This window comes from Musca domestica, unplaced genomic scaffold (assembly GCF_030504385.1).
Source record: "Musca domestica strain aabys unplaced genomic scaffold, Musca_domestica.polishedcontigs.V.1.1 6, whole genome shotgun sequence".
NCBI classification, from domain to species: Eukaryota; Metazoa; Arthropoda; class Insecta; order Diptera; family Muscidae; genus Musca; species Musca domestica.
The window spans coordinates 2565720-2579722 of NW_026712363.1; the positions used below are offsets into that span (position 1 = coordinate 2565720).

At 34.5% G+C, this 14003-nt stretch overlaps 1 protein-coding gene across 5 annotated transcripts in view; it reads left to right on the forward strand.

Moving 5' to 3' along the window:
- The window catches only part of LOC101889441 (limbic system-associated membrane protein), a 324341-nt gene that overhangs the window by 286471 nt on the left and 23867 nt on the right, over positions 1–14003 (forward strand). For all 5 annotated transcript variants that reach the window (XM_059129061.1, XM_059129057.1, XM_059129058.1 and 2 more), the window contains exons 4-7: positions 2038–2307; positions 2364–2461; positions 2521–2823; positions 2878–3048. In XM_059129061.1, coding sequence (XP_058985044.1) covers positions 2038–2307; positions 2364–2461; positions 2521–2823; positions 2878–3048 — 842 coding nt within the window. The remainder of the gene's footprint in view (positions 1–2037; positions 2308–2363; positions 2462–2520; positions 2824–2877; positions 3049–14003) is intronic.

Below are 14003 nucleotides of genomic sequence, written 5' to 3' on the forward strand. Positions count from 1 at the left end.
ACACTCATGATTTTTTTTGCGACATGATTTCTTTCGCTTGTTTCCTTCTTCTCTAACAACACAGCAATAAGAGACAGTCGTAGTTGTTACAAGAGATTACAACAAACGCACAAGCAACCACTCATTTGTCTGTATGTGTCTGTTAGTATGTATGTATGTCGAACAGCCAAACTATTTTGTGCGTGTTTTTTTATTGACACTGGCCTACCCCAACAACAATTTGATGGGTTGCCATACTTTTTTTTTTTTGCATTATTTATTTTTTCGATGCAAAATTGTGATTTTTGGAGAAAATTTACAGCACCGCATGTAACAATAGGAAAATGGATGAATCGACAATCATAAATGCACCGTAGTATGGCTGATATCTACCTGTATTTCAATTTTTTTGTCCCTGGTTGTTGTAGGTTCGTAAGGACAATATGTTAGTGTCACTCAGCTAACTTTCTTCAGCAAAACTATACCCAATTCACGCGGACCACTTAAGGTAAGGCACAGCAAAACGGTGGTTTTAGTCGACCAATAGGGACCGAAAATAAAAACTCAACTAAATGGTTCACAATGTCTCTTTCTTTAACAAAAAAAACAAGCACTTCGTATTTTGGCGATCAACGACCTAAAAATTTATTGATTTATTTCTTATATTTCGACACAAAACAAAAATGCGACCGTCTCTTACGGTGATCAACAAACTCTGTTGCTTCAAAAAGGAGAAAAAGTAAACAAAAGGCAAAGGGCGAGAACTGACATCAATCGTGAGTGATGGCACATCAAATCGTGCACGTACGCAGAGATGAGTTTAGAACCTTTATACACGGCGGTAACTGATGCTAATAATTTGTTCTTTGCGTACGAGTACAACAACAATAATCGAATTTGTACTGTTGATATTCTTACGCTGTCAAATTTTCACTCAGGTGAAGTTGTTTTGTAAATATACAACGAGCCGTAGTTGCACTGTTGATATTCCAGTACGGTCAAATTTGAGCTTGCGCAAAGTTTCTTCCGGATAACAATTCGTTGATGCACTGCTAATATCCTTGAGCAGGTTAAATTTTTACTCGCGTTTTTTGCTGTTTTGCGGGAAACAACAATTCGAAGTTACCCTATTATTATCGTACCGAAAATCGCCTTGAAAAAAAGAGATTCAATTTGTTTTCAACTGCTAATATTCATGAGCGAGTTAAATTTTCACCCATGTTTTTTTTTTGTTGTTTTGTGGGAAACAACAATTCGAAGTTACACTATTGTTGTACTAAATCGCCTTTAAAAGAAGAGATTACATTTGTTTTCAATTTTTTTGTTCCCAACTTTATTTGTCCTTTGGAATTAATTTTTGAGATTCAATTCCTTCTTACTTTCATGTATACATAATACTATAGTCCACTGAATTATACAGCGAGCGATGTCGGTTATTCTACTGTCCACTAAATTATATATAATTATATATATATATTTGGTGTTTGGTCGTTTTTTGTCTGTTTCCGAACAAAATTTGGTATAAACTGGTAGTTTGTGTTGCCTATATGTAGGAAACATCCTTAAAAAGAACGGTCCATATATAGGTATAGCCCCAATATAACTGTACCACCGATACTTAGTATTTGCTGACTTCAGTCACATTTTCCCCCAGGATTGCAACAAATTCGGTATTTGGAGTTCGTAATGGATACCACCTACAATGACAGAGAAATGCATATGAAGGTCCATGTATTCCTATAACATCCATATAACGGTAGCTCCCTATTTTCGGTATTTTTATGGTTTAAGCTCCACTCTTTATTATTTTAAATTTAGAAATTGGAGTTCGCAATGGGTACTACTTTCTACTTGGAGTTCGTAATAGGCACCACCATCTCTCGCAGATAATTACCTACAGAGGAGCGCGTTTTTTCATACTTTTTATGCAAATGAGAGTAAAACTACCTAGTCTCTCCGTAAGACCTAATGATGTTTAAGGTTGTTTTTTTTTTAATATACAATAAATTTCAACATATACATTTTGCCAGTTAAAAAATAAAATTATTTGATTTTTAGTGCCTCCAACACTACGTGCTCTCCCACATAACGGCCAAGTAACTGCAAGGAAAGGCAGCACCGTCACGCTGGAATGTAAAGCATCTGGAAATCCCGTACCAACGATATACTGGTTTAAAAAGGATATGTTTTCCGGACCTACACATTTATCCGACAGCTCGACATTAATATTGGAAAACGTAGACAGACATCATGCTGGAATATATCAATGTTCTGCCGATAATGGTGTTAAAGAAAGAGTTTCGATGGATATTCAATTAACGATTTTATGTAATCTCTTTTTTAAAATATTGTCTCACATCTTTAAAATGTAATATTTTTTATAGCACCCCCAGAAATAACCGTTGAAAAGTCATGGGTTCATGCTGCCGAAGGGTACGATATAGAATTAGTGTGTATTGTTCACGGAGATGTTAATTCAGAGGTTTGTAATAATTTGTACTTCTAAGTAATTTCACACCAGATTTAACAATCCATTTTTAGATGCTTTGGTATCAGAATTCTTTTTTGTTAGACGCAACTGATAGACGGTCAATGTACTCACGAGATGACCGTTACAGCTTAATAATAAGAAATTTCCAGTCCTCCGATTTTGGAAACTACAGTTGTGTAGCTGATAATGCACTTGGAAGAACTAAAAAATATATAGAAGTATCAGGAAGACCTGGTCCTGCCGATTTTATTTCTCCAGCCTTAAGCGGTTCTTTAGATCATTATAATCTAACGTGGACGATTGAAACAATTCCGGCACTCGAAGAAACAAAGCTTTTATATAGAAGGCTTTTGGTAAATTGTTAATATTTAATTGTGGATTTATTCGTGACAAAAACTTTGTTTTAGATGAATGAAACTTACCAGCATCCTGGGAAATGGCATGAATTCCACATAAAGGCCACAGCGGTTAGAACAGACAACACTCATTACATAATGTCATATGTTATAAAAAATTTGGAACATAATGCCGTATATGAAGCTATAGTTCAAGCTAGAAATAAATATGGATGGAATGAGGTATGTTGTCAATTATTAATTTAATATATTATAATGCTTATCACAATTATTTGGAAACAACAAGAATTTATGAACAAATGTGTATACTTATTATATCACTAATATTTTTTGTCTTTGGCAAGATGTGAAATTACAACCACTTTAGTTAAAAATGCTAAAAGTATATATATATATATATATATATATATATATATATACATATATATATATATATATATATATATATATATATATATATATATATATATATATATATATATATATATATATATATATATATATATATTCTCATGTTTTCCCTATTTCTGGAGTAATTAAAGGGAACGCTTGGGAATTTTTTGTCCTATCAATGAATTTTAAATATCATTTCAAATATATTATAATTCGCGTTTTCAAAAATTTTTACAAATTTAAAAATTTTTCATTCGATATTTTCAATTCCAAAATTAGTTTGACAGTTTATTCATTCTTCTGCCATGCCCTGTACATTGTGGTGAAATAAGATTTTAAAGCAGCGCTCTCTAACCCACCGCCATGGGAAATTCACCACATCTGACAAACAATCATAGTATGCAAACACGAACATGTATACACTGGGTTGGCAGCCGCTGGCCGAAACTGGAGTGTTGTTGTTTCGGGTCAATCCGGTGTCGTAGAACCCGCTGCCGTGGGACCTACGCTTCGCTTCAGAGAACTGCCCAATCCTTCTGATGTTCGGGTAGCTGAAAAGATTTTCCGGGACATCATCAAAGCTGCAGGCGCTCGATATACCCGCTGTATTCGACCAGCCCGAAGTAAGACCAAATTTCCCAGCAGAGGCAGCGGGATTAGCGAATGAGCGTGATGAGCTCCGACGTACCAACACTACTGATCCCATAGTCAGTGAACTCGCAGTGAAAAAAGCGGTAATATCAACAAGGTAAGCGTTTAACCGATAGCAAATGTCATCAATAATGGGTCCTGACGCCACAGGCGCACAATCATCTGCGTACGTTATAATCTCTATGCCGCCTGGAGGACGTGGAGTGCCAGAAAGGTAGAGGTTAAACAGTTCCGCAGATATCACCCCACCTTTGGGAACTCCCTGTTTAACTCTACGGATGCTCGAACTCTTGTTTCTAAATTCCGCGTACGACTGGCGTACACACATGTAGTTTACTATCCAACGTTTCTAACTTGGCCGGAGGGCGGTGCGCTCAATGTCCTCGAATATTGTGGCATGATTGACTGTATCAAAGGCTTTTAATAAATCAAGTGACACCATAACTGTTCTATCGCATGGCCTGTTCTGGTTGAAACCTCTGCTGACATGTGTGGAAATGGCGTGTAAAGCTGTTGTGCTGTGCAATTTTCGGAATCCGTGTTGATGATCAGCTACTGGGAAACACTCTCTTATGCTGAGGCCTCAAGCGACTTTGATACTGGTGACAAAAGTGATATCGGCCTGTATGAATCACTTTTGCTGGTATCCTTACCTGGCTTCAGTAGCGGGACTACCCTGCCTATTTTCCAGAAATTGGGAACTACCAGGGTGGCTGACGACAGATTGAAGAGCGTTGTAAGATACTCAACTCCTGGTTCATCCAGTTGCTTCAACATCACCATAGAGATTCCGTCAGGACCAAGCGCTTTGGATGACTTTGCGCTTCTGATGACATGTGCAACATCTTTCAACGTAAATTGAGGTGGTACCTCCTCGCTGGAAGCGATCGTACACGGCGTAGGATCCTTCTCTTAGCCCTGTCACTCTTGGGGTGCTCTACAAACTGCCGGTTAAATTAACACGCGCACCTCTTCGGATCTGTCACTTCTACGACGTTGAATGAGACAGATGTCCCTTCGTCCTTTTTTCCAGGGTTCGAAAGCGACTTAACCGTTGCCCACAATTTACTCGTTCCGGTACCGATGTTGCAATGCTTCAGATGTTCTAACCACTTTTTCCGCTTATGCTCACCTACTAACCTGTTTACCTCCAGAGTAAGTTCCCTGACTCTGGGGTTATTAGGGTTAGTACGACGAAGCTTATCTCGCTCGTTTGCTAATCCCGCTGCCTCTGCTGGGAAGTTTGGTCTTATTTCAGGTACTCGACCAACAGGTATATAGTGAGCGGCTGCAGCTTTGATGATGTCCCGGAAACACCTATCTTCTAACTGAACATCAGATGGGTTGGGCAGTTCTCTGAAGCGGCGATTGGTATATTATCTGAATTCTTGCCAATTGGCTTTCCGGTGGTTAAGGAAAGTTCGACGTTCAGAGTCAATGAAGTCGCGTGGTCTGTTGATGGCGACAATAATGGAGATGTGGTCTGAGCCTAGAGAAATGACTGATTGCCAAGTTACGTCATTCGTCAGACCTGGGGACACGATGGATATGTCCGGAGAACAGTGGCAGTCTCCCCTCATTCTGGTGGGCGCGTCCTCGTTCACTGTGCAAAACGTGCAGCTATCAATTTGCTCAGCCAGCGCCGTGCCTCTCTGGTCATTAGCTAGGACGGAATGCCATAATTCACGTTATTGGAATAATTCATAATTCAAGTTATTGCCTACCAGAAGTGAACTGATATTCGGCATATAACGTGGGGCACAGCTATTTAACGGCGGAATGTACACGTTGAGCGCCCCTACCTCGGCGGTTCCACACTTGACCGCTACCCCCATGCATTCCATGTACGGGTCACTAGAGTGGTACTCAGCTTCGTTTACTGGATCGCTGCGACCCTGATGTTCTTCCGACTCATGAAGTTAACGATTTCGTTAATCTTACCTCTGAAACCATCACAATTAAACTGGAGAAATGACGCATTATCCGGAACTTGAACAGCAATGTGTGGCGTCAACTGCTGCATTAATTGCAAGAGGAAGCAATGTAATATCGCTGTACTCCTCTATCCTGTTTAAGCCGGAACAATTCCGGAAATGCACCCACTCCATGCATCCGTTGCATCTCACCGAGACCAAGAGCAAATGTTGCTCCCACATCAGAAAAATGGACGAACACGAACATGTATTTGCTGGGTTGGCGGCTCCTGGTTGGATATTTGTACCTCCGAGTCAATCCGGTACATAGAACTGGCCGCCGTGGGATTGAAAAAAAAAGCTAAGTAATAACAACTGGCTGATATTCAGATGACTTTTCAACAGATTTGTAGTTAGTTGAATAATAATTCATTTATGAACTATCTTCCCTGCGAAACTATTATCAACCAGTTGAGAAAATCGTTGGTTATAAATACATTATTCTACAACTAACTACAAATTGGATGAAAAGTCATCTGAAGTTAAGAAACCACAACTGGTTGTAAAATGATCTAAAAGTCAACCAATTTGAATAAAAAAAAAATAAAAAAAGGCATAAACAACAAAAATGACACACTGCTACAAAAAAAAAAAAAAAACAGTGCCGCAAATAGAAAATAAAGAATTTGACAATCAAAAGTAAATAAAAAATACGAAAAACTTTTTGAACTTTTTAACATATTTTTTATATAGTTTATATAGTATTTATAGTATAATAGTTTAAAAGTAACTAGTTTATTGTTGGTTTAAAAGTAACCAGCTTATATTTAGTTTCAAAGTAATGAAGGAATGAACAATTGTCCACAGCCTAGCTCATCACCATATTAAAATAGTTAGTTGGCGTAAAGGAAATAAATCAAAAAATAACTAGTTGTGTTTTTTTAACTAATTTTAGGTTAGTTTTAAACCAATTTATTTCCCCGCAGGGTGGGGAATGAAAAGCTTGTACAGCGTTTTGCTTCCTTCTTCTTATATCTTCAGGAATGTCGGGGCAAGCAATAATAATAATGAAAAGAAACAATGAAGAAAGGTAAAGAACAAATAATTAGTATTTCCCCCAAAGCAATAGGGGCAACGTTTATCCAATGTTGTTTATAGAACAATATACCCCTTGGACAAATGACATAATTTGTAGGAGCACATATTTCTTTAGCTGGTCGACTTAATAGTGCGTTTCTCGAAGAGTAGACAGAATGCGGAAATTGTCTATACTTTTGACAAAATGTAAAAAGAACATTTTAGAGTGTTATACACTATATTGGGAGGACAAAAACACCCGTGCAACAATTAAAAATTAACTCTAGATTGCACAATTCTGCAAAGTAATGCTAGTTATTTTTTTTTGTGATCTCCGATACCACGAAACCTGGAAATGATAGCATCAAAAGAAAGTACGTCCTCGTTAACAGAATCGTACATTGCATTAAAAAAAATTGATTTTTGAATATTTGCGAAAAAATAATGATTTTTTCGTTCGTTCGAGGCAAATTCCGTTTTCGCAGACATTTTGTTTCAAATATACGTTAGTCTTTGACTTTGTTTCTGATGCTTTATTTAATACTAACTTAAACCCTTGGAACGAGTTCCAAAAATGTATTAATTTTCTATATGTTGATAACAATTCAAATATGTTTTCTTCCTCTTGAACAGTAAAGTCCATATATATCGGATAATGTTTCGAGAAGCAAGGGGGCAGTTATCTCTCATACATTATATGTTTTTTTATTGTTCGAATGCAAAATGCAATACTAACGACGTACAAATGCTGTACACAGTGATGCTTTCTGTTAGTATGTAGATTCCACAAATGGATTTAAAATCCAGAAGATCTATTTTTACACTCTCTTTTATTTTATTCTTTATCGACCCCGTACAGTATATATATATTCATGATCAGCACAACATTTTATGTCGATTTAACGATGTCCGTTTGTATGTTCAAATCATGATACATTATTTGACGGAGAGCTTTGACATTTTTCCCAATAGTTTGTATTGTATTTAGATGGTTGGTATTGAAAATTATATATTGGGCTACGTTTTCTTATAGCTCCATATAACGGTATTACCCCATATGGGATATTTTGATTATTTTAGCCACATTGTATTTCGTATTTTTCTAAAGATAGGTATTTGGATTTCGTAATGGGTTGTGTATATAATTTTCATGTTTTAGTATAGCCCATGCAACGGTACCTCCCGATAATCGGTGTATTGATTAGTATAACCACATTTATCACGGAATTCTTCCAAATTTGGTGTATGAAATTGATAAGGGGTTCTACATCTTGTGGCAAAACATTTTAACGACATTTTTTGTAGCGCCCATATAACGGTACCTCCCGTTATTCGGTATTTTGATGATATTTGTTACATTTTTTAACGGAATTGTTCCAGTATTGGTATAAGGAATTGATAACGGGTTCAACATCTAATAGCGGAACACTGTAAAAGTAGCTATACGTTGTTCTGTAGCAACCATTTAACGATACCTCTATATGTTTGGTATTTTTAAGATTTATAGATATGATTAAAATTCTGCATTTGTAGTTCATAATGGATTTTGCGACCGTAGTCAAAACATAGTACATATTGGTCCATGGTTTCCACATAGCGGTACAATCCTATATTCTTTTTTTCTCGGAATTGTTTCAAATTTGGAATTTGAGGCTATTTTTAGCAAATGGTTGAGGGCAGTGAAATGAACTTAATGTTTTTACTTGTTGTATGGAGAATCTTGTTGAATAAATCCGGATTAAGCAATAAATTCTGATGTAACGTGGGTTATTTTTTTATCTAAACGCGTTAAACGTTAGTTTAAAATACCTAAATTTTTAGTCCTGGAGTGAAATTTTGTCGCATTTATTTTTTAAATTGTAGTACTATTGTCTTTACAGAGAAAGCATTGTCTGATGATTTAAAAACTGGGCTAAATATAGCTGTAATATTATAGATTACATCAAAACAAGGCCTTCACAAGCCCGCTTCTTTTTGAAATTGCCTAAAGAAATTGGTAGTGTTACATATCTTCTTCTCCATACCAAAATACGTTAGCCACGTTAGTAAAGGTATTAACATGATAAGGGGAACAACGTCCTCAATATACTAAGAAGGAATATATTGAACATCTCTCTCCCGAATATATTGAACATCTATAGGACGAAACAACATATTTGACGGATATTATTTTCAAATTAAACGAACTTAACTTGTATCTGCAAACAAAGCGTTCATGCCATGGTAGAAGAATATAGATAGATGCATCAATGCTTGGGAACATTGATATGTCAAAATTTTTAAAAGTTTTTATCAAAAATAAGTTGATTTTTAAATGTTTTTTCTATACGACGCAAATCGCAAATTTCAATAATTGTTTATTCATGATTTTCAATTAGAAAATCGGTTTGACAGTTCATAGTCCCAGCAGCTGTTTTGATGCGACTACCTGTATTCTTCTACCATGGCTAATGCTAAAGCCACTTTTGTGGGAGAGTTGTGATAAGAGCGGTAAATATTGTTGTTTGGGGGCAAACATGAGTCTTTTTTCCAATTCGAAAACCAACATTTCTAATTGTTTTGCTGCTGTTATTTTCATGGTCATACATCAAATACAAAATTGTTACAATATCAACGCCGACTAAAAAATACAACGTAGTCACAATTTTTTACGGCGACTGTTGTATCGACAATGATAATAGCAACCATTTGTCGCCATCGACAAAAAACGACAATCATAATATCACCATTGTCGCCTCGACTTCGTTTTGCGACGACGACGACAACCGTAATAGGACCGAATAAAAACACACAACAAAAAGCAATATTAATCTCTATTTAGAGGAAGAAGCAGAAGAAAAGCATAAAAAAAGAATTTGTTCAGTTTTTAAAACAAAGTCATTATTCTAAAGAGCTGGTGAAGCAAATATTGCAGACATCACTTAAATGTTGAATATTTATTTATTATCACATATACTTAATAATTTGCCAACTTCGAAATATTAAAAAAATTACACATATTTTTATAAAATGTCTACCAAAACAATGTTGTCGAATACCTCGTAAATGGTTGCTTTTAAATAACATCAAAGAACTTGGAGGATGAAAATATTACACATTTGAGGAAAAATTACACATGCATCAGCAGTTTTTTGATAAAAGTAGCTTTTTAACAAAAATAACTATATAGCCTAGAAATAAACGTAAATTAATTTTATATCAAATTATAGTTAAACCAGTAATGAAAGGTCAAAGTCGGTAGGTGCTTGTTTACTTGTTCTAAGCTGAATTTAGTCGGCAATAAATGCGATCTGTACTTTGTTTACACAAATACTTACACAGACGGACGGACAGAAGCACGGACATGCATAAATCGACTCAAAGCTCAAAACATAATAAATAATATATATATATATATATATATATATATATATATATATATATATATATATATATATATATATATATATATATATATATATATATATATATATATTCAGATATAGCCATAGCTACATCGGCACCTACCGACTTTGACCTTTCATTACTGGTTTAACTATAATTTGATATAAAATTAATTTACGTTTATTTCTAGGCTACATAGTTATTTTTGTTAAAAAGCTACTTTTATCAAAAAACTGCTGATGCATGTGTAATTTTTCCTCAAATGTGTAATATTTTCATCCTCCAAGTTCTTTGATGGCAACACTGTCACAACCACAAACAGGTTATTTAAAAGTAACCCTTTACCAGGTATTCGACAACATTGTTTTGGTAGACATTTTATGAATATGTGTAATTTTTTTAATATTTCGAAGTTGGCAAATTATTGAGTATATGTGATAATAAATAAATATTCAACATTTAAGTGATGTCTGCAATATTTGCTTCACCAGCTCTTTAGAATAATGACTTTGTTTTAAAAACTGAACAAATTCTTTTTTTATGCTTTTCTTCTGCTTCTTCCTCTAAATAGAGATTAATATTGCTTTTTGTTGTGTGTTTTTATTCGGTCCTATTACGGTTGTCGTCGTCGTCACAAAACGAAGTCGAGGCGACAATGGTGATATTATGATTGTCGTTTTTTGTCGATGGCGACAAATGGTTGCTATTATCATTGTCGATACAACAGTCGCCGTAAAAAATTGTGACTACGTTGTATTTTTTAGTCGACGTTGATATTGTAACAATTTTGTATTTGATGTATGACCATGAAAATAACAGCAGCAAAACAATTAGAAATGTTGGTTTTCGAATTGGAAAAAAGACCCATGTTTGCCCCCAAACAACAATATTTACCGCTCTTATCACAACTCTCCCACAAAAGTGGCTTTAGCATTAGCCATGGTAGAAGAATACAGGTAGTCGCATCAAAACAGCTGCTGGGACTATGAACTGTCAAACCGATTTTCTAATTGAAAATCATGAATAAACAATTATTGAAATTTGCGATTTGCGTCGTATAGAAAAAACATTTAAAAATCAACTTATTTTTGATAAAAACTTTTAAAAATTTTGACATATCAATGTTCCCAAGCATTGATGCATCTATCTATATTCTTCTACCATGGCATGAACGCTTTGTTTGCAGATACAAGTTAAGTTCGTTTAATTTGAAAATAATATCCGTCAAATATGTTGTTTCGTCCTATAGATGTTCAATATATTCGGGAGAGAGATGTTCAATATATTCCTTCTTAGAATATTGAGGACGTTGTTCCCCTTATCATGTTAATACCTTTACTAACGTGGCTAACGTATTTTGGTATGGAGAAGAAGATATGTAACACTACCAATTTCTTTAGGCAATTTCAAAAAGAAGCGGGCTTGTGAAGGCCTTGTTTTGATGTAATCTATAATATTACAGCTATATTTAGCCCAGTTTTTAAATCATCAGACAATGCTTTCTCTGTAAAGACAATAGTACTACAATTTAAAAAATAAATGCGACAAAATTTCACTCCAGGACTAAAAATTTAGGTATTTTAAACTAACTTTTAACGCGTTTAGATAAAAAAATAACCCACGTTACATCAGAATTTATTGCTTAATCCGGATTTATTCAACAAGATTCTCCATACAACAAGTAAAAACATTAAGTTCATTTCACTACCCTCAACCATTTGCTAAAAATAGCCTCAAATTCCAAATTTAAAACAATTCCGAGAAAAAAAGAATATAGGATTGTACCGCTATGTGGGAACCATGGACCAATATGTACTATGTTTTGACTACGGTCGCAAAATCCATTATGAACTACAAATGCGGAATTTTAATCATATCTATAAATCTGATGTTGAACCCGTTATCAATTCCTTATACCAATACTGGAACAATTCCGTTAAAAAATGTAACAAATATCATCAAAATACCGAATAACGGGAGGTACCGTTATATGGGCGCTACAAAAAATGTCGTTAAAATGTTTTGCCACAAGATGTAGAACCCCTTATCAATTTCATACACCAAATTTGGAAGAATTCCGTGATAAATGTGGTTATACTAATCAATACACCGATTATCGGGAGGTACCGTTGCATGGGCTATACTAAAACATGAAAATTATATACACAACCCATTACGAAATCCAAATACCTATCTTTAGAAAAATACGAAATACAATGTGGCTAAAATAATCAAAATATCCCATATGGGGTAATACCGTTATATGGAGCTATAAGAAAACGTAGCCCAATATATAATTTTCAATACCAACCATCTAAATACAATACAAACTATTGGGAAAAATGTCAAAGCTCTCCGTCAAATAATGTATCATGATTTGAACATACAAACGGACATCGTTAAATCGACATAAAATGTTGTGCTGATCATGAATATATATACTGTACGGGGTCGATAAAGAATATTTACGAAATGACAAATTTAATATACCCTCCCTTAGGGTGTAAAAATAGATCTTCTGGATTTTAAATCCATTTGTGGAATCTACATACTAACAGAAAGCATCACTGTGTACAGCATTTGTACGTCGTTAGTATTGCATTTTGCATTCGAACAATAAAAAACATATAATGTATGAGAGATAACTGCCCCCTTGCTTCTCGAAACATGATCCGATATATATGGACTTTACTGTTCAAGAGGAAGAAAACATATTTGAATTGTTATCAACATATAGAAAATTAATACATTTTTGGAACTCGTTCCAAGGGTTTAAGTTAGTATTAAATAAAGCATCAGAAACAAAGTCAAAGTCATTGTCGCCTCGACTTCGTTTTGCGACGACGACGACAACCGTAATAGGACCGAATAAAAACACACAACAAAAAGCAATATTAATCTCTATTTAGAGGAAGAAGCAGAAGAAAAGCATAAAAAAGAATTTGTTCAGTTTTTAAAACAAAGTCATTATTCTAAAGAGCTGGTGAAGCAAATATTGCAGACATCACTTAAATGTTGAATATTTATTTATTATCACATATACTTAATAATTTGCCAACTTCGAAATATTAAAAAAATTACACATATTTATAAAATGTCTACCAAAACAATGTTGTCGAATACCTCGTAAACGGTTACTTTTAAATAACCTGTTTGTGGTTGTGACAGTGTTGCCATCAAAGAACTTGGAGGATGAAAATATTACACATTTGAGTAAAAATTACACATGCATCAGCAGTTTTTTGATAAAAGTTGCTCTTTAACAAAAATAACTATATAGCCTAAAAATAAACGTAATTTAATTTTATATCAAATTATAGTTAAACCAGTAATGAAAGGTCAAAGTCGGTAGGTGCCGATGTAGCTATGGCTATATCTGAAGCGGTTGCCACCGAATTTGACATACTTGTTCTAAGCTGAATTTAGTCGGCAATAAATACGATCTGTACTTTGTTTACACAAATACTTACACAGACGGACGGACAGAAGCACGGACATGCATAAATCGACTCAAAGCTCAAAACATAATAAATAATATATATATATATATATATATATATATATATATATATATATATATATATATATATATATATATATATATATATATTTTTTTTTTTTTTTGTATTTCTCAATTCTGTTTTGCATTTATTTTAAGTGCTAAATATTCGATTAATTCGAATATTCTCCAGTAAATGAGAATCATGTTCGCTTCTAGTCTTTGCCACTAATTACACACGGACCACACTTGCAACAAAA